We start from the raw sequence: 27,203 nt of genomic DNA, 5'->3' as shown, positions 1-27,203 counted from the left end.
CCCCTGGTCCTAACACCACAGAGGTCGTTTAACTGCTCACCTTTCAGAGCACGCGCACAGTATCACGCTTGTCTCTTGCTTCTGTAGCCGACGATTGCGCTAATTACCCTAATTACCCTAATTGAAATGTCATCGGCGCGTTAATTATTTGCTCTGTTTTGTCGGGAACAAAAAAAATTGTTACAAAAAAATCTTTTTTGTTTGTAAATCGAAAAGTGGCCTTTCGGCTTACCGTACAATTGGAAAAGAAACAAAAATGTGACAATTGTGGCTTTCCATAAGCATGTACAATTGAGATCAGTAGAGCTTTAATTCTCCGAAGATTTTCTTCTCACGGAAGTTAAAATATGGCAGTTTGAAATCATTTGAGTTTGAGATCACAAACGTTATGTCAAGCGTTAAGCCTGCACACAACGTATTACATCATCCTAATTTAATTTAGGTCGATTTAACTTTGGGAAATGTCATTCATGTCTCGACATACATTAGCCTGATGACAAAAACTAATTAAAATCTTCTGGTGCCAGAGGTTCCATTGGCATGTCGACACTAACTTTCCACTAAGTCAATCAGAAATTTGGAAACTTTTTACCTTCAAGAGCTAGAGTTGTGGCCCCCCACCCATTGTTTATCTGCCCTGTAACCCCGCGATTATCTGCCCCTGTGGTGAGCGAATATTTTCTCAACTCTAGTTATTCCCGTCTTGAGGTCGTTTGAGTGGGGTCATTTTTTGGCCAGCACTCGTTTAGGCCACCTGGCCAGCATAGGTCAAACAGTTTTAGCCAGAGGTCAAGGCTGAGCAATGTACACGGCGCCCTGTAGCAGGCGCCAGTCCTGTAGAGATGCAGGCTGCTGCTGACCTACATGTGCGAGAGGGGAACGGTGCTGTTGTCGGAGGAGTTGGAGAGATGGTGTCCGTTCATGGAATACTGCATCTGTTGTAACCTTGCGAAGGCAGCTGCTGAGTGGGATTCGTTCCCCAGACCGTGGTCAGACTGGCCGGGCGGGAGGTACATGGAGATGAACTCCCGGATCTCGTTGCCGGTCTGTGCTGCCGTCGGGGTTGGGTACGGAGATTTGCTGGAGCCTGTGTGAGCCGGGGCGGCGCCCTGTCCCTGGGTGGGGGTCACTGACTCCCGCTTGATGCCGGGGGTACTGGAGTGACCCTGGGGCGTGGGTGACATGTTGTGGGCGGCGTAGGGCGCCATCTGGGCCATGCTCATGTTGTAACTGTTGGCCCCGTTCATGTAGCTACCGCTCGTGACCTGGCTCTGCATAGCTTGCGTGTTAAATCCTGGGTAATATCCGGCCGGCGAAAGTCCGGGCAAATGACCGGCCATTTGTTGGTAGGCGTTAGGGTCGCCCATCATGTGGGCGGCGTACCCGTTGGCCATGTACGAGTTCATGTGGGTGGGGTACATCCCCGATGGGTCGCGGCCAACCTGGGCCATGGCAGGGTTGGCCATGCCGGGCAGCGCGTACTTGTCTTTCTTCATCAGGGTCTTCGTCTTCCTACGTGGCCTGTACTTGTAGTCGGGGTGTTCCTTCATGTGGATGGCCCGCAGACGTTTGGCCTCGTCGATGAATGGCCGCTTCTCCGCTTCACTGAGCAGCTTCCACTCCGCCCCCAGCCTCTTGCTGATCTCAGAGTTGTGCATCTTGGGGTTTTCCTGCGCCATCTTGCGCCTCTGTCCACGTGACCAAACCATGAAGGCGTTCATTGGTCGCTTGACGCGGCTGGGGTCCATGTTGTTTTTAGAGTTGGTCGTGTTGTTGTTGTTGTTGTTGTTGTTGGTAGGACTCCCGCCATTGGGGGCGCCGCCGCCGTGGTTGGTCTGGGGGAGCTCCGTGTGCCCCCCTGACCCGGGGCGCGGCGACGTCTGTTGGGGGTGCATGGAGTGGTGCGACTGGTGCACCTGCGGCCCGCTGCTGACGGGCGGGAGCTGCGACTGCGGCTGGTGCAGGATGGGCGGCTTCATATCCTGCTCCATCATCATCATCTTGGACCGGTAGGGGTCACGGGGATCCCGAGGATCACGGGGGTCAAAACTTGGGTAGAAAATTTTGAGGCCGTATGTGGGTCAACCCGAGGAAAATAAAAAGGAATTCTGGGAAGGAGAGTCTGGTTTAGTTGGTTGCCAACCTGTCAGTGAGTGACTGGGTGGTTGGTGGCCGAGTGTACAAGGTGATATCTGCAGTGGCGTCGGTGTAGTTGCCAGTGGCGACTCTACTATCCAGGAAACATGAGGTTAGTGTCAGGTGTAGAGGCTGCTGGTACGAGGTTAGTGTCAGGTGTCCGAGCTAATTGTCAGCAACTATATCCAAGATCTCCAGAGATCAAGGTGAAGGTCACCGGGTGAAATGACCCAGGTGCTCACGAGGTCAGAGAGTGCATGAGGTGGGGCAGCGAGAGATGTCTCAGGTCAAGATCATCTGCAAGAGAAAAAACATTTTTATAGGGCGTGGTAAGTTTGTAGCACCTGACGTGTCAGTCAGTCACACCTGACGTGTCAGTCAGTCACACCTGACGTGTCAGTCAGTCACACCTGACGTGTCAGTCAGTCACACCTGACGTGTCAGTCAGTCACACCTGACGTGTCAGTCAGTCACACCTGACGTGTCAGTCAGTCACACCTGACGTGTCAGTCAGTCACACCTGACGTGTCAGTCAGAGTGTCAGTAACACCTGACGTGTCAGTCAGTCACACCTGACGTGTCAGTCCGTCACACCTGACGTGTCAGTCACACCTGACGTGTCAGTCAGTCACACCTGACGTGTCAGTCACACCTGACGTGTCAGTCACACCTGACGTGTCAGTCAGTCACACCTGACGTGTCAGTCAGCGACACCTGTCATAGGGAATTAATCACGTGATACCCGAGTATCGACAAAAATGATCAAATTGGCCGTTGACACGCGAACAGAATCAAGTTAAAACCCCAACAGTCTGCTAAAGATGGGGTCATATGGGGTCAGATGGGGTCAGATGGGGTCAGATGGGGTCAGATGGGGTCAGATGGGGTCAGATGGGGTCAGGTGGGGTCAGATGGGTCGATTGGTTCGTGTCGGATCACGTAAATAAATGACGTCACGACAATAATTTTAAAAACTCTTTAAAAATCAACAAAAGTTCAAAAAAATTTAATTTAAATCACAGAAAAATCAACTTCAAATTGAAACGACACAAATTCATCATTTGAAATCTCAAAAAATCAACTTCATATTAAAACGACGAAAATTCATCACTTGAAATCTCAGAAAATAAACTTTAAAACGACGAAAATTCATCATTTGAAATCTCAGAAAATAAACTTTAAAACGACGAAAATTCATCAATTGAAATCTCAGAAAATAAACTTCAAATTAAAACGACGAAAATTCATCACTTGAAATCTCAAGGCAGGTCAAACCACAGGATGGGGATGTTTGACTTGACACCTAGGTAAATTGACAAAAATGTGAGACAAATATTTGACAAGATCCTTGACTTGGACGAATGGCCTTCACCTTGCTAGCGTTTAGACTGTTGCTGGTTACCTACACAAACCACTGACGTCACAATCAACGCGAACCACTGACGTCACAGTCAACGCGAACTACTGACGTCACAGTCAACGCGAACCACTGACGTCACAATCAACGCGAACCACTGACGTCACAATCAACGCGAACCACTGACGTCACAATCAACGCGAACCACTGACGTCACAACTAACCAAAGAACTTAATTAAATCACCAATTAAAAAGCCTCAAGAAAATGTTCAAACTGAAAGAAAGTTTCTGCGAACAAGAAGGCAGCGATGTGATCTAATGCTGGCGGTTTGTTTCACGTAGCTCAACTGTGAACTGACGTCACAAACACCTAGCTCAACTGTGAACTGACGTCACAAACACGTACCTCAACTGTGAACTGACGTCACAAACACGACCGTCTTAAACTCGCGACAGACGACGAAAATGAATTTTGAAATTTAAAACAAAAACTTTTTATAACATGTGGCAGTTGGCCAGCACAAGCAACACACCTCGCCCCCCCCCCCCCCACACACACCCCACACATCCCCCCACATATTGAAGTGTGTCACGTCTGTCGAGCCCAGTCCGTCTTTTTGTCCTCCCATTCTTCAACATTGGCGGCCGTCACGTAGAGACATTCCATTGTGTGAGGGTCTGTGTGTGTGGGTCTGTGTGTGGGTCGTGTGTGAGGGTCTGTGTGTAGGTCTGTGTGTAGGTCTGTGTGTGGGTCTGTGTGTGAGGGTCTGTGTGTGAGGGTCTGTGTGTGAGGGTCTGTGTGTGAGGGTCGTGTGTGAGGGTCTGTGTGTAGGTCTGTGTGTGGGTCTGTGTGTGAGGGTCTGTGTGTGAGGGTCTGTGTGTGAGGGTCTGTGTGTGAGGGTCGTGTGTGAGGGTCTGTGTGTGTGGGTCGTGTGTGAGGGTCGTGTGTGAGGGTCTGTGTGTAGGTCTGTGTGTGGGTCTGTGTGTGAGGGTCCGTGTGTGTGAGTCTGCGTGTGTGGGTCTGTTTTTGTGGGTCCGTGTGTGTGGGTCCGTGTGTGAGTCCGGGATTTTAACGGTTTGCGTGATTTAAGCGTGAATTTGTGTGGTTTTCGTGTGGATGTGGCTTGCATGTGGCTGTGGCTTGCATGTGGCTGTGGCTTGCATGTGGCTGTGGCTTGCATGTGGCTGTGATTTGCGAGTGTTGTAGATGAACTGACAGGAAATAATCCCAACATTAAAACTTGTAAGACGGATAAGTCTCTGAACACCTCAAGTAGTTCAACACACAGGTGCGACACAGGTGCGACACAGGTGTGTCGTAGAAATACAATCGCCTTTTCGGATTGAACACAAACGTGTCCACTTATTTTTTCCCTACCTACTGATGAAGACCGGTGGTCGAAACGTACTGGTGCTAGTTTGTTTAACATGGTTTAACTTGGCGCTAGTTAGGTTAACATGGTTTAACTTAGCGCTAGTTAGTTTAACATGGTTTAACCTAGTACTAGATTGTTTAACATGGTTTAACCTAGTACTAGATTGTTTAACGTGGTTTAACCTAGTACTAGATTGTTTAACGTGGTTTAACCTAGTACTAGATTGTTTAACGTGGTTTAACTTAGTGCTAAACTGTGGTGAGCGGAAGAGGGCGTTAAGCAATACAAATAATTTGACTAATTAAGTTTCCTGATTGGATTTTAACTGTTGATTAAAAAGTCGACAATTGTTTTTACACGTGTCATGTGAGAAGGCGTCAGTGGGCGGGGCATTTTATAGTGCGCATGCGCAGAGAGTGCGAGGGGTAACTGGTGAGAAAATCACCAGATATTGGTGAGACAATCACCAGATATTGGTGAGACAATCACCAGATATTGGTGAGACAATCACCAGATATTGGTGAGACAATCACCAGATATTGGTGAGACAATGCCCAGATATTGGTGAGACAATCAAAATGGGGGAATGGTGACTTTCCACATCAGACTTCAAGGGTCGGGTTTAAACACTTCATCCGGAGTAGACATTGAAAACCCTACGGTAAGACATTGAAAACCCTACGGCAAGACATTGAAAACCCTACGGCAAGACATTGAAAACCCTACGGCAAGACATTGAAAACCCTACGGCAAGACATTGAAAACCCTACGGCAAGACATTGAAAACCCTACGGCAAGACATTGAAAACCCTACGGCAAGACATTGAAAACCCTACGGCAAGACATTGAAAACCCTACGGCAAGACATTGAAAACCCTACGGCAAGATATTGAAAACCCTACGGCAAGACATTGAAAACCCTACGGCAAGACATTGAAAACCCTACGGCAAGACATTGAAAACACTAAATCAGACATAAACCCTAAGTTAGACAAAAAAAAAACCCTCAGACTAAACCCTACAACGGATCTTTAAAATTACTTTAGCGTGTTCAACTTTAGCGTGTTCAACTTTAGCGTGTTCAACTTTAGCGTGTTCAACTTTAGCGTGTTCAACTTTAGCGTGTTCAACTTTAGCGTGTTCAACTTTAGCGTGTTCAACTTTAGCGTGTTCAACTTTAGCGTGTTCAACTTTAGCGTGTTCAACTTTAGCGTGTTCAACTTTAGCGTGTTCAACTTTAGCGTGTTCAACTTTAGCGTGTTCAACTTTAGCGTGTTCAACTTTAGCGTGTTCAACTTTAGCGTGTTCAACTTTAGCGTGTTCAACTTTAGCGTGTTCAACTTTAGCGTGTTCAACTTTAGCGTGTTCAACTTTAGCGTGTTCAACTTTAGCGTGTTCAACTTTAGCGTGTTCAACTTTAGCGTGCTTTTCGAAAGCTCAACACGGACAAATAAAACAGACAAATTTTGTGACACCTTTCTGCAGACTTTACCCGAGACTTTACCCGAGACTTTCAAGCAGACTTTTTTTCAAGTCCTTATACCAGACTTTATACAAGACTTTCAAGCAGACTTTGTTCAAGTCCTTATACCAGACTTTATACAAGACTTTCAAGCAGATTTTGTACAAGTCCTTATACCAGACTTAATACAAGACTTTCAAGCAGACTTTGTACAAGTCCTTATACCAGACTTTATACAAGACTTTCAAGCAGACTTTGTTCAAGTCATTATACCAGACTTTATACAAGACTTTCAAGCAGACTTTGTACAAGTCCTTATACCAGACTTAATACAAGACTTTCAAGCAGACTTTGTTCAAGTCCTTATACCAGACTTAATACAAGACTTGTAAGCAGACTTTGTTCAAGCCCTTATACCAGACTTAATACAAGACTTTCAAGCAGACTTTGTTCAAGTCCTTATACCAGACTTTATACAAGACTTTCAAGCAGACTTTGTACAAGTCGTTATACCAGACTTAATACAAGACTTTCAAGCAGACTTTGCAAAAAGCATACTTTCAATTAGACTATATACAAGACTTACAATCAGACAGACATACTTGACCAAGACGGCTGTAGTTATGTACACATGATGACGTCAGATGTGTACAAACTCGCGACCATGATCAGACCGGTTTGTATTCTATTTTTAGATTTCGTTATCGCTCAGATGACAGTAATAACGTCAAAGTTACAGTAGGTATGGGGGGGGGGGGGGTCGTGTTCCCGTGTTTGTAGAGAATTGTGTTTAAACACAACACACAGAGATGTGGTACCACTTTAAACGCAACACACTGACTACATGTAGACATTTGAAACACTGGTCATTTTCGTAACTCGTTTAACAACATGACCAACTGCACAACATGACCAACAAAATGACCAAGCTTCACAAAATGACCAAGTGTCACTAAATGACAAACTGTCACAAAATGACCAAGTGTCACTAAGTTGAACGTAACAAAGTTAATAAATATCAGACTGTCAAAATAAAAATAAAAATGTCACATGCACGTAGGGATAGTTGGTCAATGTGACAGATAGGTCATCTAATGTGACAGATAGGTCATCTAATGTGACAGATAGGTCATCTAATGTGACAGATAGGTCATCTAATGTGACAGATAGGTCATCTTAATGTGACAGATAGGTCATCTTAATGTGACAGATAGGTCATGTGACAAGAGTTGTGACTAGTCGACAATTTGACACCGGAAGTTGTAACGGCAGATGAAATCAATACATGACGTCATTGATTGTGATTATTAAAAATGACAAGAATTCATCGCCTCCGAAAATATCGGGAATTAACGTTCAACTCAAGGCGGGGTGGAGGGGGGGGGTATTAGCTGACAAGACGTTTGTTATCTTAATTATCACATCGACCTGTAGCAGGTTATACCTGTAATTTATTACACCTTAATTATCTCATTAAATTATTTCAAAACATTCTGGTTCGATCGCCGATCTCAGATCGTAACACCCACACCATTCGACAACCACACTACGAAGACAACCACACCATCAGGACACATACACCACCCGACACCACAACCACCAGGACACCTACCAGACCTACCAAGGGAGTTAAGGCTGTACCAGACCTACCACGGGAGATAAGCATGGATTAAAGTTTGTACTTTTGAAGCCGCTAGCTGTAGAAGCTATGACAGCCATGATGTAAACACGGCCATTGATAGAACTCTAAATACTTGCATTGGGCGGTTACACCGGCACGGCTAAACTTAACCGGCTAACTCTGGCGCGCAGAGCGGCTCAAACTGTCCTCAAGTTTTGGGAAAGTTTCTCGGGCTCTTATCTAGAGGGGGGGGGGGGGGGTCATTAATTCCAGCATTTTTAATTATTTTATTTGTACAGCGATAAAACAAAACAGTTTGTCTTTGGTGGGGGGGGGGGGGGGTCCCGGGTACTGATGGGGAGGGGGGGATACATATTGTGTTTTGGTGATAAGCAGTGAGTTATGGGGAGGGGTGGAGATGGGGTGGGGTTCTCGGCTCTAAGGCAGATAAATGACACGGCAGATAACTAATGACATAAGCTATGACATGTGTCATTAAGTGAAAGTTTAAAACCTGCGCTTGAGCAACCTCGATGTGTTGGTGGCCAATCGTATTTCGGCCGGCAAAACGTGAAAGCCGGCAACGGATTGAAGCCGGTCCTGTAATTTATATTGGAGAACACATTAATGCCGGTCAGTAGTTAAGCCGGCGCACAATTAATGCCGGTCAGTAGTTCAGCCGGCGACCAAAAAATAAACCGGCACCTAACGAACCGGTTTGAAAATTGCCGGTCCAGACTTGTGCTACACGCGGGATCGACTCCCTGCTAGACGGACGAGCCAACGGTAACTCGACACCTCGGATCACGGCACTACACGACTACTGTCACGCTACGTGATCTCCCCACATACAGGCGTGACAATCGATCTCTGTGATCGATGTCGTCCTATAAACGGTAGCTAGACTTGACGGGAGCGTGACACATTGGTACGGCTAAACACACAGCTAAACACATTGGTACGGCTAAACACACGGCTAAACACACAGCTAAACACATTGGTACGGCTAAACACACGGCTAAACACACAGCTAAACACATTGGTACGGCTAAACACATTGGTACGGCTAAACACATTGGTACGGCTAAACACATTAGTACGGCTTAGCACATTGGTACGGCTAAACACATTGGTACGGCTAAACACATTGGTACGGCTAAACACATTGGTACGGCTAAACACATTGGTACGGCTAAACACATTGGTACGGCTAAACACATTGGTACGGCTAAACACATTGGTACAGCTAAACACATTGGTACAGCTAAACACATTGGTACAGCTAAACACATTGGTACGGCTAAACACATTGGTACGGCTAAACACATTGGTACGGCTGTACAGCTAAACACATTGGTACGGCTAAACACATTGGTACGGCTAAACACATTGGTACGGCTAAACACATTGGTACGGCTAAACACATTGGTAAGGCTAAACACACTGGTACGGCTAAACACATTGGTACGGCTAAACACATTGGTACGGCTAAACACACGGCTGAACACATTGGTACGGCTTAACACTAATCTTCGAACTTAGTCAATTAAATTATTAACGACCTTAATGAGCGCTGATTAGCTTGTGTGATGGCTCCCAATAAAACCTGTGCTAAGCGTGCGATACACGACACGAAATGTTGACTAAACTTTGACCGGAAGCCGGCTGACACAGGTTACACGACAACCGGCAGACAAAGGAAATGTCCGGTCAGACATCTGTCACCGTGCCACCTACACGACAGACGAACAAAGCGACCGTCTGACAGACAAACCAGATACACGAAATCACAGTTTAACGCAGGAGTTTAACGCTAAGTTTAGCAAGGGAGTTTAGCACTAGAACTTACAACTAGCAGTTTAGCACTAGAACTTACAACTAGCAGTTTAGCACTAGAACTTACAACTAGCAGTTTAGCACTAGTATCTACAGTTGTAAGTGAAATAAGTTACAACATCACATAACATCACAACTAACAACAGCACCACCAGTAACTAAACGCTTACAACACACATATTTTGTGAATTGCCTTCATTCAAGTCACTATTTGTTTATCTAATGTTTAACTGTCGTTGTTAAACATTATTGTTAAACTAGGTAAACTTCGTTAAACTATGTAAACTTCGTTAAACTAGGTAAATTTCGAAATTGGTAAACTTCGTTAAACATTGTTAAGCTAGGTAAAGTTCGTTAAACGTTATTGTTAAACCAGGTAAACTTCGTTAAACATTATGGTTAAGCTAGTAAACCTTGGTTAAACGTTGTGATTAAACTTTTCAAACTTACAGTTAAACTTTAGTTAACTTGATAAAAACTTCATCAAACTTAGTTAAACTTTAGTTACCTTAATACTTGATCAAACTTTGGTTAACTTCATAAAAACGTGATCTAACTTACAGTTAAACTTTGGTTAAACTTGCTTGAACTGATGGAGAACTATTCACCTGAGGCCGGACACAGGTGTGTTAAGATGGACGGCGGGTGTGTTTGAAAGTTTTTTAAATCTTTTCCGTTAACACGGCCCCGTGTGATCTCGGGGTTAGCTCAACCCACATGACCCGTGCCACGACCCGTGCCACGACCCGTGCCACGACCCAGGGATGACCCGTGTTCAGGTACACACGGAGGGGGTTGAGGACAACTCACCGATGGCCAACTCATTGGTTGGCCAACACAGTAACAAAATCTTGGCCCGATACAATGTTGGCCTTAATGCAATGTTGGCCCTAATACAATGTTGGCCCTAATACAATGTTGTCCCTAATACAATGTTGGCCCTAATACAATGTTGGCCCTAATACAATGTTGGCCCTAATACAACGTTGGCCCTAATACAACGTTGGCCCTAATACAACGTTGGCCCTAATACAATGTTGGCCCTAATACAATGTTGGCCTCAATGAAAAGTTGGCCAGACAATATTTCCATCGATAAAACACGTTCGGGCCGTAACATAGCGTTGGCCAGCAAAATACAATGAGAAAACCAACATTGGCCAAGACACAGTGTAGGCCACTAAGATGGCCAAAAACACAAACCGATATCAAGACAATGTGGACGTACCTGTAGTATCCGCAAAAAATCAATCGATATAATCCAAACTTCGATCTCCGAACTGAACAAATTAAACAAGCAAGTTGTGCAAGTGTTGTATTGTATGCTGACCCAAAATCCTGATGTACAAAATCAACAATCAATGGATGGTCAAAGCTGAACAGGACACAAGTCCTTCGTCCTTTGAGTCAGGGGACACTACAGCCGTTTGAATACCTAGAAAAAGGAAGTGGAAAAAAGCGCTCACATATAATCGCCTGTGTGGGTCCTCAATAGCTCCTTTCACCCTCTCCCGTCAACTGTGTAGATAGAATGATAAATCTTTGTGGCATTCAGAGGCAATGGCTAGGGCGATTCCATTCGACAACTCGGCTATTCAATGGCTAATGCGCTCGGCTCAGCTTGTGTTATTGATTCTGACTGGTCCAATAGGCGCGAGGCTGGCCAATCAAAACACGCCGTTGTACACAGCGTTGGAGAGGTAAAAGGCGGGTGCGCGCGGCTCGTGACAATGGCGCGCGGGGCGGGGCGTGCTCGAGTGAGGGAGCCAGTGAATGAGAAGAGGGCGGGGCCTAAGTGAGAGGAGCTGTCCTTTAGGGCTGGGGTTTAGAGAGTAGGTTGAGGGGAGGGGAGGGTTTTCTTGGTAATGGATTGAGAGAGGACAGAATTGAAAGAGAGGGACACACACACACACACATATATACACACATGTGATCGATGAATCGGTTCGATCTCTTCCAATACTGATAAGAAAAAAATTTCTCGATGGTACAAAAGGGAAGGTTGTCCATCAAAGACATCAGCTAGTGCAGTCCCCCCCCCCCCACACACACACACCAGCCAGGGTAGACCCACAACATTTTTACAACATGTCAATGACCACAACATTTTTACAACATCTCAATGACCACAACATTTTTACAACATCTCAATGACCACAACATTTTACAAAATCTAAATGACCCCAACATTTGACAACATCTGAATGATGGTAGTTGGTCCAACATTTGTAAAAACAAAATTGTCGACTGGCGAGTATGGCATGTCTGCCCCCCATTTGTCGTCTGTGGTTAGCTCTGGTTAGCCCTTTCTTGTGGGGTAGCCCTTTCTTGTGTGGTTAGCCCATACTAGTGGGGTAGCCCTTTCTTGTGGGGTTAGCCCTTTCTTGAGGGGTTAGCCTGTACATATCATCTACTATGGTTAACCCTCAACATTCCACCCCCCTCCCCTCCGTTAACAGTCGTGGCCCCCATGAAACCCGAGCCCAACCCTGACGTGTGGGCCGTAAACCCGAGCGGGAGCCGAGCAATTGTTGAGCCAGGTCTCAATGGGCCAGCGACACGAGGCTTACATAGACAGCAGCAACAGGCCGGGGAAAGTGTGAGGTATTTCATCTACAATAGACTACACGACTGGAGACACTAGCGAAACTCTAGCTGCAATACAAGGGGACGGCCAAGGTGAAGGTCGCAGTCTTATCGTAGGGTGCGTGAGGAGAATAGGTGCACATTGTTGCGCCGAATGGTGCACACAGTGGAACCGTCGTGTGCGACAGGAAAACCGGAAGTGATGTTACGCTGGATAAAAACATGCGTGTGTGTAGTAGGTGGTGTGTGTGTGTGTAGTAGGTGGTGTATGTGTGTGGTGTGTGTGTGTGTGTCCCGTAGTGTGTGTAGTAGGTGGTGTGTGTGTAGTGGGTGGTGTGTGTGTGTGTAGTAGGTGGTGTGTGTGTGTGTGTGGTGTGTGTGTGTCCCATAGTGTGTGTAGTAGGTGGTGTGTGTGTTTGTGTGTGTCCCATAGTGTGTGTAGTAGGTGGTGTGTGTGTTTGTGTGTGTCCCATGGTGTGTGTAGTAGGTGGTGTGTGTGTGTGTGTAGTAGGTGGTGTGTGTGTGTGGTGTGTGTGTGTGTGTGTGTGTCCCATAGTGTGTGTAGTAGGTGGTGTGTGTGTAGTAGGTGGTGTGTGTGTGGTGTGTGTATGGTGTGTGTGTGGTGTGTGTGTGTGTGTGTCCTGTAGTGTGTGTAGTGTGTTAACGACCATGACCTACACATCCAGGAAATGACAGCCTGCAGTGTTGAAATGTCAGGTGTGTCATGTGTAGCTGACATCAATGCCAGACATGTGATGTCACATGCTGGGTACTCAGCTAGAGCTGGGTTGTCTGAGTTCCAAACCCGCGTCACGTGACCTCAGCGAGCCAATGAAAATATCACAGGTTCCTTCTGTCACGAGTTGTATTTGTTGCTCTGACGAAGGCCTTCGGTCTAAACATTGTCACACGACAGTTGACCAAACGCTGACCAATACTGACATGTCATTCAGTGACACAAACACATGTCATTCAGTGACACAAAAACATGTCATTCAGTGACACAAAAACATGTCATTCAATGCGAAATTGACAGGTTGTCATTGTTTCTTCCCCTTGTCATTGGATGTCATCCATTAAAAATCCCACCCATTAAAAATCCCACCCATTAAAAATCCCACCCTTTTGAAATCCCATATTTATGTAAAAACCTAGAGAAAAACGTATCTGGAATAAAAGTGGTTTGTTTTTGTTGAGACGCTCAGGGGAAGGAAATCTACACCGTCAGGGGCGGCAATCCAGTCGTGGTCTGCAGCACAAAGGGAGGGAATCATGTGAGCACAGTTGCCGGTTGCCGGCTCCCAACTTCTCCATTACCTCGTCTGTATGACGATCCGGTTGCCGGCCGGTCAATTACACCTGTGATACCACAATGCCGGTTATACGGTTCCGTGTAGCCGGATGGTCTTCAATGTAGCCGGATGGTTTTCCGTGTAGCCGGATGGTTTTCCGTGTAGTCGGAAGACCGTACGAGTAGCCGGTTCAAAGCCTGATGTGGTGGTGTGTTTATTGGCCCTACGTGTGGTGTGCCACACGATGTGGGGGACATGTGGTTTAACCACACGATGTGGGGACATGTGGTTTAACCACACAATGTGGGGGACATGTGGTGTAACCACACGATGTGTGGACATGTGGTGTGCCACACAAGAGCTGACTCCAGACACACTGCTCAAACGTAAACACGTGAGCTAATTCTGAGCTAAGAGGAGCTAGACATTAAATTTTGTAAACAGGAAGTGATGTGGGGTGGAGCATAAGAGAGAACTTCTGGTGTCCCCGCCCCCCCCCCCCCCTCGCTACGCTACTGTATTTGGACATTAATGCCCCCATGGGTTTGACCACGAATACGTCATCAGTTGGTGCCCCGGACACCTCATGGCACAAGACGAGAACACGACACGCATCACTGACTTCAGACACACATCGCTGACTTTAGACACACATCGCTGAGTTTAGACACACCAATCTCACGACGCCAGAGTTAGCCGTACGGAACCTGGTCTTCCACAGTGGGATGGGCTATTGATCTATCGATACGGCAGATGGGCTATCGATACAGGGGATAGGGTATCGATACATGAGATAAGGTATCGATACATGAGATAAGGTAGTGAGATAAGGTATCGGTGTAAAAGATTTAAGAAATATGAAGTATCGATTCGGTTTCTGTCGTCGATAGATGGGAGGTGGTAATTAAAATTTAATTAGCGGGGAGACAGGACCTTATTAGGTCACCGTCCAGCGGCATGCGAGAGAAATGTTCTTGATCTCCCCACCCCCGGGATCAGAGCTCCTTACCCCCGAGATCAGAGGTCGCTGACGGTGGGGTGCTAATGGGTTTGTGTTTTAATTAGCTCTGTGACTACTGGTAGGGGGTGTGTGTATGTGCGTGTGTTTGTCCATGTATGTCATATATGTGTGCATGGATGTGTATGTCTGGGTGTTTATGTACTACATACGTTTATGTTTGTTCACATAGTGATATGTGTATGTGTGGGTATGGTGGTGGGAATATGAGTGTATATGTCAAACTGTATCTGTGTATATGTGCATGTATGTGTGTTTGTGTCTATTTATGTATGTGAGTGTAGGCCTATGTGCTTTTATAGGAGAGGGCGTGTATGTGTGTATGTGTGTGTATGATCGTATGTGTGTGTGTTAATTTTTGTGAGATAATTATTGTGAGATAATTTTTGTGAGATAATTATTGTGAGATACTGTTGGGTGTAAATTAAATGTCAAACATTGTGCTTAGACCTTTGTTAAAGAACTTGCGTTAAGATTTCCGTGATCTACTTCACCTACGATCTAACAAACGGGAGAGACAAAATATCCGGATGGTACACGTCATTACCACCACATCTCTGACGTCACTCTAATGACGGCGTTAAGAAAAACTGTGACCTAATTAAGATCAATGTTTGTCGCTTGTCTCCCCCTACTTAAAATATTTCCATCTGAAATTAGCTCGGCGAGAAAACAAACTTCACCTGACAACCATACAAGGGTAGGTAGCACTGGCTACACTGGGCCCAGGCTAGCCACTGGCTACCTAGAGTTGACCCAAGCTTTTGTTTTGAAGAGAGCCATAAAATTGTCCATCTATTGTTACTTCCCCTCCCAGCCTCAGTCGCCGGCCCTTGGCATTCTGATGTCATCATCTTGTCGTGCGGTAAGAAAAACTCTCTAATTAAAGTCTTAACAAAACATTTGGGACACGGGTTTTCTCAGGCTCATGTGGATTTGATCCTGGTCCCTCCATTGTACCGTGTTGTTGTTGGCCATTGTGCCGGCCCGACCCTGGGGGTCGCAGCCCCGTGTCAGACACAATATTGTATCCCCACCCTCAGGCACCCGCCGGCTATTTTTGGACCTGGACAAGGGTGTAATTACTACCCCATTCATCCGGCCCGTGACGTCACGGTGGTCAGCTAGTTAAGACCACTTGAGTGGACCAGGGGACAGCCCGTCAAGTGGCCTTGACCTTTGACAGGTAGGTACTAATTAAGGGATCAGAGGGTCGCCATCTTTACTGACAGTACAACACAGGTCACATGACGTCATCTGAACCAGGTCATTAGGTACACGGCGAGAATTGTTGTGACGTCATCAACGTTTGGACGATGGATGTGACATGTAGGGTGACACTCGGACAATCAGCATACACACATACACACAAACACACACACTCAAACACACACACACACACACACACACTCCACTCGAAAAATCAGCCAATACTCACACACACACAAACACTCACACACACTCGAACAATCAGACAACACACACACGCACACACACACTCACACACACTCTCACACACACACTCCACTCGAAAAATCAGCCAATACTCTCACACACACATATAGATTCTCCCACATTCATACACATTCTCTCACCTATACATTGCCATACGCACACACACACACACACACACACAGTCTCACTTGACATATCAGGTGCAAATCAGATGTCATTTGGTGATGACGTGCAATGGGTGCAAGCTAAATGTCATGTGCAAAGGGTGCAGGATAAATGTCAATATTTTCAAGTGTGATATATTACAGCCTGGTGTAAGGTATGTCAAATAAAATTAATCAAATCCTTTTTTAAATGCCCCCACCGCCACCCCCCCCCCCCACCCTGACACACCTGTACAGGGGACACCACTCGAGGATATCGGCTGGCCGTGGTGCCACATGAAAGGGCTGGGATTATCTCAATCCAGCACGGGGAGGATAAAAGACGAGAGACGTCACGGATGAGCGAACACCAATGGCTGCAGCGAAGAACTTCAAGTCTTGGACTGCCCGCTTGAAATGGTGCGGCCCCAGTGGGCTGGAACTAAACGTCCACCTAGGGTGGGGCTGGTGGGGTGGGGGGGGGGGCTGGTGGGGGAGGTACCGTCCAAACTATTTACAGCCGGTTATTAATTAAAGTTTGTCTAGCTGTTGACGGTGGGGACACTTGAAAGGTAGAACTGACGAGAACAAAGGTGCATGTCACATCTAGGGGAGGGGAGGGGGGGGGGGGGGGGAGGGAAGGGGGAAGGGGGAGGGGGAGGGGAGGGGAGGGGGAGCTTCGTATCAGGGGTCAGTGGAGCAGAACTGTTTTTATCGCGATGTTTTATAGAAAATATAATCTAGTTGGTGGTAGATGTAATGGTGGATATAGGGGTGGATTTAGAAGTGGATGTAGGGGTGGATGTAGGTTTGGATGTAGGGGTGGATGTAAGGGTGGATGTAGGGGTGGATTTAGAAGTGGATGTAGGGGTGGATGTAAGGGTGGATGTAGGGGTGGATGTAGGGGTGGATATAGAAGTGGATGTAGGGGTGGATGTAGGGGTGGATGTAGGTGTGGATGTAAGGGTGGATGTAAGGGGTGGATGTAGGTGTGGATGTAAGGGTGGATGTAGGGGTGGATGTAGGGGTGGATATAGGGGTGGATGTAGGGGTGGATGTAGGGGTGGATGTAAGGGTGGATGTAGGGGTGGATGTAAGGGTGGATGTAAGGGTGGATGTAAGGGTGGATGTAGGGGTGGATTAAAGGGTGGGTGTAGGGGTGGATGTAAGGGTGGATTTAGAAGTGGATGTAGAGGTGGATGTAGGGGTGGATGTAGGGGTGGATGTAGAGGTGGATGTAGGGGTGGATGTAGGGGTGGATGTAGGTGTGGATGTAAGGGTGGATGTAGGGGTGGATTAAAGGGTGGATGTAGGGGTGGATGTAGGGGTGGATTTAGAAGTGGATGTAGGGGTGGATGTAAGGGTGGATGTAGGGGTGGATTAAAGCCTGGGTGTAGGGGTGGATGTAAGGGTGGATTTAGAAGTGGATGTAGAGGTGGATGTAGGGGTGGATGTAGGGGTGGATGTAGAGGTGGATGTAGGGGTGGATGTAGGGGTGGATGTAGGTGTGGATGTAAGGGTGGATGTAGGGGTGGATTAAAGGGTGGATGTAGGGGTGGATGTAGGGGTGGATTAAAGGGTGGATGTAGAGGTGGATGTAGGGGTGGATTAAAGGGTGGATGTAGGGGTGGATGTAGAGGTGGATGTAGGGGTGGATGTAGGGGTGGATGTAGGTGTGGATGTAAGGGTGGATGTAGGGGTGGATGTAGGGGTGGATTAAAGGGTGGATGTAGGGGTGGATGTAGGGGTGGATTAAAGGGTGGATGTAGGGGTGGATGTAGAGGTGGATGTAGGGGTGGATGTAGGGGTGGATGTAGGTGTGGATGTAAGGGTGGATGTAGGGGTGGATGTAGGTGTGGATGTAAGGGTGGATGTAGGGGTGGATTAAAGGGTGGATGTAGAGGTGGATGTAGGGGTGGATTTAAGGGTGGATGTAGAGGTGGATGTAGGGGTGGATGTAGGTGTGGATTAAAGGGTGGATGTAGGGGTGGATGTAGAGGTGGATGTAGGGGTGGATGTAGGGGTGGATGTAGGTGTGGATGTAAGGGTGGATGTAGGGGTGGATGTAGGTGTGGATGTAAGGGTGGATGTAAGGGTGGATTAAAGGGTGGATGTAGGTGTGGATGTAAGGGTGGATGTAGGGGTGGATGTAGGTGTGGATGTAAGGGTGGATGTAGGGGTGGATTAAAGGGTGGATGTAGGGGTGGATGTAGGGGTGGATGTAGAGGTGGATGTAGGGGTGGATGTAGGGGTGGATGTAGGGGTGGATGTAAGGGTGGATGTAGGGGTGGATGTAAGGGTGGGTGTAGGGGTGGATGTAGGGGTGGATGAAGGGGTGGATGTAGGGGTGGATGTAAGGGTGGATGTAGGGGTGGATGTAGGGGTGGATGTAGGGGTGGATGTAAGGGTGGATGTAGGGGTGGATTAAAGGGTGGGTGTAGGGGTGGATGTAGGGGTGGATGTAGGGGTGGATGTAGGGGTGGATGTAAGGGTGGATGTAGGGGTGGATGTAAGGGTGGGTGTAGGGGTGGATTTAAGGGTGGGTGTAGGGGTGGATGTAGGGGTGGATGTAGGGGTGGATGTAGGGGTGGATGTAGGGGTGGATGTAGGTGTGGATGTAAGGGTGGATGTAGGGGTGGATGTAGGGGTGGATTTAGAAGTGGATGTAGGGGTGGATGTAAGGGTGGATGTAGGTGTGGATTTAGAAGTGGATGTAGGGGTGGATGTAAGGGTGGATGTAGGGGTGGATTTAGAAGTGGATGTAGGGGTGGATGTAAGGGTGGATGTAGGTGTGGATTTAAGGGTGGATGTAGGGGTGGATGTAGGGGTGGATGTAGGGGTGGATTTAGAAGTGGATGTAGGGGTGGATGTAGGGGTGGATGTAGGTGTGGATGTAAGGGTGGATGTAGGGGTGGATGTAGGTGTGGATTTAAGGGTGGATGTAGGGGTGGATGTAAGGGTGGATGTAGGGGTGGATGTAGGGGTGGATATAGGGGTGGATGTAGGGGTGGATGTAGGGGTGGATTTAGAAGTGGATGTAGGGGTGGATGTAGGTGTGGATGTAAGGGTGGATGTAGGGGTGGATTAAAGGGTGGGTGTAGGGGTGGATGTAAGGGTGGATTTAGAAGTGGATGTAGAGGTGGATGTAGGGGTGGATGTAGAGGTGGATGTAGGTGTGGATGTAGGGGTGGATGTAGGTGTGGATGTAGGGGTGGATGTAGGTGTGGATGTAAGGGTGGATGTAGGGGTGGATGTAGGGGTGGATGTAGGGGTGGATGTAGGGGTGGATGTAGGGGTGGATGTAGGGGTGGATGTAGGGGTGGATGTAGGGGTGGATTAAAGGGTGGATGTAGGGGTGGATGTAGGGGTGGATGTAGGGGTGGATGTAGAGGTGGATGTAGTGGTGGATGTAGGGGTGGATGTAGGGGTGGATGTAGGGGTGGATGTAGGGGTGGATTAAAGGGTGGATGTAGGGGTGGATGTAGGGGTGGATGTAGGGGTGGATGTAGAGGTGGATGTAAGGGTGGATGTAGGGGTGGATGTAGGGGTGGATTAAAGGGTGGATGTAGGGGTGGATGTAGGGGTGGATGTAGGGGTGGATGTAGGGGTGGATGTAGGGGTGGATTAAAGGGTGGATGTAGGGGTGGATGTAGGGGTGGATGTAGGGGTGGATGTAGGGGTGGATGTAGGGGTGGATGTAGGGGTGGATTAAAGGGTGGATGTAGGGGTGGATGTAGAGGTGGATGTAGGGGTGGATGTAGGGGTGGATGTAGGGGTGGATGTAGGGGTGGATGTAGGTGTGGATGTAAGGGTGGATGTAGGGGTGGATTAAAGGGTGGATGTAGGGGTGGATTTAAGGGTGGATGTAGAGGTGGATGTAGGGGTGGATGTAGGGGTGGATGTAGGTGTGGATGTAAGGGTGGATGTAGGGGTGGATTTAAGGGTGGGTGTAAGGGTGGATGTAGGTGTGGATGTAAGGGTGGATTTAGGGGTGGATGTAAGGGTGGATGTAGGGGTGGATGTAAGGGTGGATGTAGGGGTGGATGTAGGGGTGGATGTAGGGTTGGATGTAGGGGTGGATGTAGGGGTGGATGTAGGGGTGGATGTAGGGGTGGATGTAGGGGTGGATGTAGGGGTGGATGTAGGGGTGGATGTAGGGGTGGATGTAGGGGTGGATGTAGGGGTGGATTTAAGGGTGGATGTAGGGGTGGATGTAGGGGTGGATGTAGGGGTGGATTTAAGGGTGGGTATAGGGGTGGATGTAGGGGTGGATGTAGGGGTGGATGTAGGGGTGGATGTAGGGGTGGATTTAAGGGTGGATGTAGGGGTGGATGTAGGGGTGGATTTAAGGGTGGGTGTAGGGGTGGATTTAAGGGTGGGTGTAGGGGTGGATTTAAGGGTGGGTGTAGGGGTGGATGTAGGGGTGGATGTAGGGGTGGATGTAGGGGTGGATGTAGGGGTGGATGTAGGGGTGGATTTAAGGGTGGGTGTAGGGGTGGATTTAAGGGTGGGTGTAGGGGTGGATTTAAGGGTGGGTGTAGGGGTGGATGTAGGGGTGGATGTAGGGGTGGATGTAGGGGTGGATGTAGGGGTGGATGTAGGGGTGGATGTAGGGGTGGATTTAAGGGTGGGTGTAGGGGTGGATTTAAGGGTGGGTGTAGGGGTGGATTTAAGGGTGGGTGTAGGGGTGGATGTAGGGGTGGATGTAGGGGTGGATGTAGGGGTGGATGTAGGGGTGGATGTAGGGGTGGATGTAGCTAATTTCAGTGTTAGCTTATGTCAGGTGTGTCAGGTGTGTTACTTTATGTCAGGTGTGTAAGATGTGTCAGGTGTGTTAACTTATGTCAGGTGTGTTACTTTATGTCAGGTGTGTTACCTTATGTCAGGTGTGTAAGATGTGTCAGGTGTGTTAACTTATGTCAGGTGTGTTAGCTTATGTCAGGTGTGTCAGGTGTGTTACTTTATGTCAGGTGTGTTAGTTTATGTCAGGTGTGTTAGCTTATGTCAGGTGTGTCAGCCAACCTTACCTCTCTAATATAATAACCAGGAGCAAGCACCTTTATTATCCTATCCACAGGGATTATATCCCATAATTCCACCCATTGTCCTCTAAAATTGCATGTAGGACGCCTTGTGTTACATAAATATTCCCCCCCCCTCCCCCTCCACCTCCCCACTTCAGTTGGCGTTAGGCCTGGTTAGGTCAGGTAGGTGAATATCTGCACACTATCTTCACACTATCTTCACACTATCTTCACACTATCTTCACACTATCTTCACACTGTCTTCACACTGTCTTCACACTATCTTCACACTATCTTCACACTATCTTCACTCTATCTGCATAATATCTGAACAATATCTGCACAATATCTTCACAATATCTGCACAATTCCTCCCAATATAAAGATATAAGGGAGAGAGTTTCGTTGTTCATTTCACCTTAGCCTTTATACTCACACACATACCCACACCCACCCCCACCCCCACCCCCACACACACCCACACACCCACACCCACCCCACACCCACACACCCACACCCACACACCCACCCACACACACCCACACACTCACACCCACCCACACACCCACACCCACACTCACACCCACCCCACACACCCACCCACACACCCTCCTACTACCACCCACCCACAACCAAACACCCACACACACACCCACACACCCACACACACACACACACACATATATATATATACATATATATATATACATGTATATATATATATATATATATATATATATATATATATATATATATATATATATATCCTCTACAAATATCTTTCTTATGCTAGTAGGCAACACGTAAATGATCTACAGAGACCTTGACCTTACAAGTTTGCCTAAAATATTTCACAGGTAAGCTTTAACACAGCGTGATTTTCCTGCAGGTAAGGGACGCAACTCAGAAGAATTCGACACATCCTCGACCCCCGCCATTACGTTCTATAGAGTTGGACACATCGTCGACCCCCGCCATTACGTTCTATAGAGTTGGACACATTTTACTACAGCTCTTGTGATTGAATTCAAATGTCAACATACTGGTGATTATGTATTATGTAATGGTAATTATGTTAAAATAAAATACGCATTAAAATTTAATTAAAAACCTACAATGTTCCGCATACGAGAAAACCTAGAGAAAACCTAGAGAAAACTTACACAAAACCCACAGAAAACCCACAGAAAACCCACAGAAAACCCACAGAAAACCCACAGAAAACCCACAGAAAACCCACAGAAAACCTACAGAAAACCTACAGAAAACCTACAGAAAACCTACAGAAAACCTACAGAAAACCTACAGAAAACCTACAGAAAACCTACGGAAAACCTATTGGAAAACCTACAGAAAACCTATTGGAAAACCTACAGAAAACCTACAGAAAACCTACAGAAAACCTACAAAAAACCTACAAAAAACCTACAGAAAACCTACAGAAAACCTACAGAAAACCTACAGAAAACCTACAGAAAACCTATCGGAAAACCTACAGAAAACCTACAGAAAACCTATCGGAAAACCTACTATACTATAAACCACGAGTATTACCAGAAGAAGCTTTTGTTGTTCAAAACTTGGTCAACTATATCAGGCACTCACGGGCTGGTCAACGGATGACCTTGAGCACTCACGGACTGTTCAACGGATGACCTTGAGCACTCACGGACTGTTCAACGGATGACCTTGAGCACTCACGTGCTGGTCAAGTAAAATATTCACGCCTGATGAAATGAGCAGCCGATATATCATAGTCTGGATATCCTTATGACATGGGCGTGTGTGTGTGTGTGTGTGGGGAAGGGGGGTGGGGAGAGGGGAGAGGGGGGTGGGGGGGGGAATAGTTATTGAGCTTGCCATACTCGGTTTGGTAAAAAGACCGGTTCATAAAACTATGAGAGGTGGTGTGGTGTGGTGTGATGTGGTACTTGTGTGGTGTGGCACTTATGTGGTGTGGTGTGGCACTTGTGTGGTGTGGCACTTGTGTGGTGTGGCACTTGTGTGGTGTTTCACTCGTGTGGTGTGCTGTGGCACTTGTGTGGTGTGGTGTGGTGTGGTGTGGCACTTGTGTGGTGTGGTGTGGTGTGGCACTTGTGTGGTGTGGCACTTGTGTGGTGTGGCACTTGTGTGGTGTGGCACTTGTGTGGTGTGGTGTGGTGTGGCACTTGTGTGTTGTGGTGTGGTGTGGCACTTGTGTGGTGTGGTGTGGTGTGGCACTCGTGTGGTGTGTTGTGGCACTTGTGTGGTGTGGTGTGGTGTGGCACTTGTGTGGTGTGGTGTGGTGTGGTGTGGAACTTGTGTGGTGTGGTGTGGTGTGGTGTGGTGTGGCACTTGTGTGTTGTGGTGTGGCACTCGTGTGGTGTGGTGTGGCACTTGTGTGGTGTGGCACTTGTGTGGTGTGGTGTGGCACTTGTGTGGTGTGGTGTGGCACTTGTGTGGTGTGGTGTGGCACTTGTGTGGTGTGGTGTGGTGTGGCACTTGTGTGGTGTGGTGTGGCACTCGTGTGGTGTGGTGTGGTGTGGCACTTGTGTGGTGTGGTGTGGCACTTGTGTGGTGTGCTGTGGCACTTGTGTGGTGTGGTGTGGTGTGGCACTTGTGTGGTGTGGTGTGGCACTCGTGTGGTGTGGCACTCGTGTGGTGTGGCACTTGTGTGGTGTGGTGTGGTGTGGTGTGCTGTGGTTTGGCACTTGTGTGGTGTGGTGTGGCACTTGTGTGGTGTGGTGTGGCACTTGTGTGGTGTGCTGTGGTGTGGCACTTGTGTGGTGTGGTGTGGCACTTGTGTGGTGTGGTGTGGTGTGGCACTTGTGTGGTGTGGTGTGGCACTTGTGTGGTGTGGTTTGGCACTTGTGTGGTGTGGCACTCGTGTGGTGTGGCACTTGTGTGGTGTGGTGTGGCACTTGTGTGGTGTGGTTTGGCACTTGTGTGGTGTGGCACTCGTGTGGTGTGGCACTTGTGTGGTGTGGTGTGGCACTCGTGTGGTGTGGTGTGGTACATGTGTGGTGTAGTGTGGCACTTGTGTGGTGTGGCACTTGTGTGGTGTGGCACTCGTGTGGTGTGGTGTGGCACTCGTATGGTGTGGTGTGGCACTTGTGTGGTGTGGCACTTGTGTGGTGTGGTGTGGTGTGGCACTTGTGTGGTGTGGTGTGGTGTGGCACTTGTGTGGTGTGGCACTCATGTGGTGTGGTGTGGCACTCGTGTGGTGTGGTGTGGCACTTGTGTGGTGTGGTGTGGCACTTGTGTGGTGTGGTGTGGTGTGGTGTGGAACTTGTGTGGTGTGGCACTTGTGTGGTGTGGTGTGGAACTTGTGTGGTGTGGCACTTGTGTGGTGTGGCACTCGTGTGGTGTGGTGTGGTGTGGAACTTGTGTGGTGTGGCACTTGTGTGGTGTGGCACTTGTGTGGTGTGGTGTGGCACTTGTGTGGTGTGGCACTTGTGTGGTGTGGTGTGGAACTTGTGTGGTGTGGCACTTGTGTGGTGTGGTGTGGCACTTGTGTGGTGTGGCACTTGTGTGGTGTGGTGTGGCACTTGTGTGGTGTGGCACTTGTGTGGTGTGGTGTGGTGTGGCACTCGTGTGGTGTGGCAGTCGTGTGGTGTGGTGTGGCACTTGTGTGGTGTGGTGTGGCACTTGTGTGGTGTGGTGTGGCACTTGTGTGGTGTGGTGTGGCACTTGTGTGGTGTGGTGTGGTGTGGCACTCGTGTGGTGTGGCACTCGTGTGGTGTGGCACTCGTGTGGTGTGGCACTCGTGTGGTGTGGTGTGGCACTCGTGTGGTGTGGTGTGGCACTTGTGTGGTGTGGTGTGGTGTGGCACTCGTGTGGTGTGGTGTGGCACTTGTGTGGTGTGGTGTGGTGTGGCACTCGTGTGGTGTGGCACTCGTGTGGTGTGGTGTGGTGTGGCACTTGTGTGGTGTGGTGTGGCACTTGTGTGGTGTGGTGTGGCACTTGTGTGGTGTGGCACTTGTGTGGTGTGGTGTGGTGTGGCACTCGTGTGGTGTGGTGTGGCACTTGTGTGGTGTGGTGTGGCACTTGTGTGGTGTGGTGTGGCACTTGTGTGGTGTGGTGTGGCACTTGTGTGGTGTGGTGTGGCACTTGTGTGGTGTGGTGTGGCACTTGTGTGGTGTGGCACTTGTGTGGTGTGGTGTGGCACTTGTGTGGTGTGGCACTTGTGTGGTGTAGTGTGGTGTGGCACTCGTGTGGTGTGGTGTGGCACTTGTGTGGTGTGGTGTGGTGTGGTGTGGCACTCGTGTGGTGTGGCACTCGTGTGGTGTGGCACTCGTGTGGTGTGGTGTGGCACTTGTGTGGTGTGGTGTGGCACTTGTGTGGTGTGGCACTTGTGTGGTGTGGTGTGGCACTCGTGTGGTGTGGTGTGGTGTGGCACTCGTGTGGTGTGGTGTGGCACTTGTGTGGTGTGGTGTGGTGTGGTGTGGTGTGGAACTTGTGTGGTGTGGAACTTGTGTGGTGTGGCACTTGTGTGGTGTGGTGTGGCACTTGTGTGGTGTGGTGTGGCACTTGTGTGGTGTGGTGTGGCACTTGTGTGGTGTGGTGTGGCACTTGTGTGGTATGGTGTGGTGTGGTGTGGAACTTGTGTTGTGTGGAACTTGTGTGGTGTGGCACTTGTGTGGTGTGGCACTTGTGTGGTGTGGTGTGGCACTTGTGTGGTGTGGTGTGGCACTCGTGTGGTGTGGCACTTGTGTGGTGTGGTGTGGTGTGGTGTGGTGTGGAACTTGTGTGGTGTGGAACTTGTTTGGTGTGGCACTTGTGTGGTGTGGCACTTGTGTGGTGTGGCACTTGTGTGGTGTGGTGTGGCACTTGTGTGGTGTGGTGTGGCACTTGTGTGGTGTGGTGTGGTGTGGTGTGGCACTCGTGTGGTGTGGCACTTGTGTGGTGTGGTGTGGTGTGGTGTGGTGTGGTGTGGAACTTGTGTGGTGTGGAACTTGTGTGGTGTGGCACTTGTGTGGTGTGGCACTTGTGTGGTGTGGCACTTGTGTGGTGTGGCACTTGTGTGGTGTGGTGTGGCACTTGTGTGGTGTGGTGTGGCACTTGTGTGGTGTGGCACTTGTGTGGTGTGGTGTGGTGTGGCACTTGTGTGGTGTGGTGTGGCACTTGTGTGGTGTGGTGTGGTACTTGTGTGGTGTGGCACTTGTGTGGTGTGGTGTGGTGTGGCACTTGTGTGGTGTGGTGTGGCACTCGTGTGGTGTGGTGTGGTGTGGTACTTGTGTGGTGTGGTGTGGCACTCGTGTGGTGTGGTGTGGTGTGGCACTTGTGTGGTGTGGTGTGGCACTCGTGTGGTGTGGCACTTGTGTGGTGTGGTGTGGCACTTGTGTGGTGTGGTGTGGTGTGGTGTGGTGTGGTACTTGTGTGGTGTGGTACTTGTGTGGTGTGGTGTAGCACTTGTGTGGTGTGGTGTGGCACTTGTGTGGTGTGGAACTTGTGTGGTGTGGTGTGGTGTGGTGTGGCACTTGTGTGGTGTGGTGTGGCACTCGTGTGGTGTGGTGTGGCACTTGTGTGGTGTGGTGTGGCACTTGTGTGGTGTGGCACTTGTGTGGTGTGGCACTTGTGTGGTGTGGTGTGGCACTTGTGTGGTGTGGCACTTGTGTGGTGTGGTGTGGTACTTGTGTGGTGTGGCACTTGTGTCATGAAACAAATCAACAAGCACTTACTTAGAGAAACTTGGTATCCCGGGAAAAGAAAACACTTTATGCGATGTACATTGGAAATCTTATCCAGCAACTTGAAGTAATCCACACATTATTATCCACACATTATTATCCATTCAGTAGATCCGAGAAATTATTACTCCTCAATTTAGAAGTTGCTTGCATGGTCAGTGGTAGCCACACAATCAATGGTAGCCATACAATCATTGGTACCCACACGGCAAATGGTACCCACACAAC

General features: G+C 48.5%; 2 protein-coding genes across 4 annotated transcripts; both read right to left on the bottom strand.

The window, feature by feature from the left end:
• Window positions 1-27,203, bottom strand: LOC131947096 (transcription factor Sox-2). 3 transcript variants are annotated; one of them, XM_059308183.1, is made up of 2 exons: window positions 26,967-27,203; window positions 1-2,433 (listed from the first exon to the last, which is right to left on the bottom strand). In XM_059308183.1, the coding sequence occupies exon 2, from the start codon at window positions 1,998-2,000 to the stop codon at window positions 861-863; it is 1,140 nt and encodes a 379-aa protein (XP_059164166.1). In that variant the 5' UTR covers window positions 2,001-2,433; window positions 26,967-27,203; the 3' UTR covers window positions 1-860. The 3 variants fall into 3 exon arrangements, with proteins under 3 accessions (XP_059164166.1, XP_059164163.1, XP_059164164.1); XM_059308180.1 differs by lacking the exon at window positions 26,967-27,203 and adding an exon at window positions 11,017-11,373; XM_059308181.1 differs by lacking the exon at window positions 26,967-27,203 and adding an exon at window positions 11,255-11,373.
• On the bottom strand, window positions 5,882-8,051 carry LOC131947089 (acrosomal protein SP-10-like). The gene is made up of 2 exons (XM_059308174.1): window positions 8,015-8,051; window positions 5,882-6,306 (listed from the first exon to the last, which is right to left on the bottom strand). Exons 1-2 carry the CDS (start codon window positions 8,049-8,051, stop codon window positions 5,882-5,884), a joined length of 462 nt encoding a protein of 153 aa, XP_059164157.1.

Source organism: Physella acuta, unplaced genomic scaffold (assembly GCF_028476545.2).
Source record: "Physella acuta isolate Inbredline_101_S28 unplaced genomic scaffold, ASM2847654v3 ptg000582l, whole genome shotgun sequence".
NCBI classification, from domain to species: Eukaryota; Metazoa; Mollusca; class Gastropoda; family Physidae; genus Physella; species Physella acuta.
Note: the sequence above shows the minus strand (reverse complement) of the source record. Positions and strands in the feature narration are given on the sequence as shown.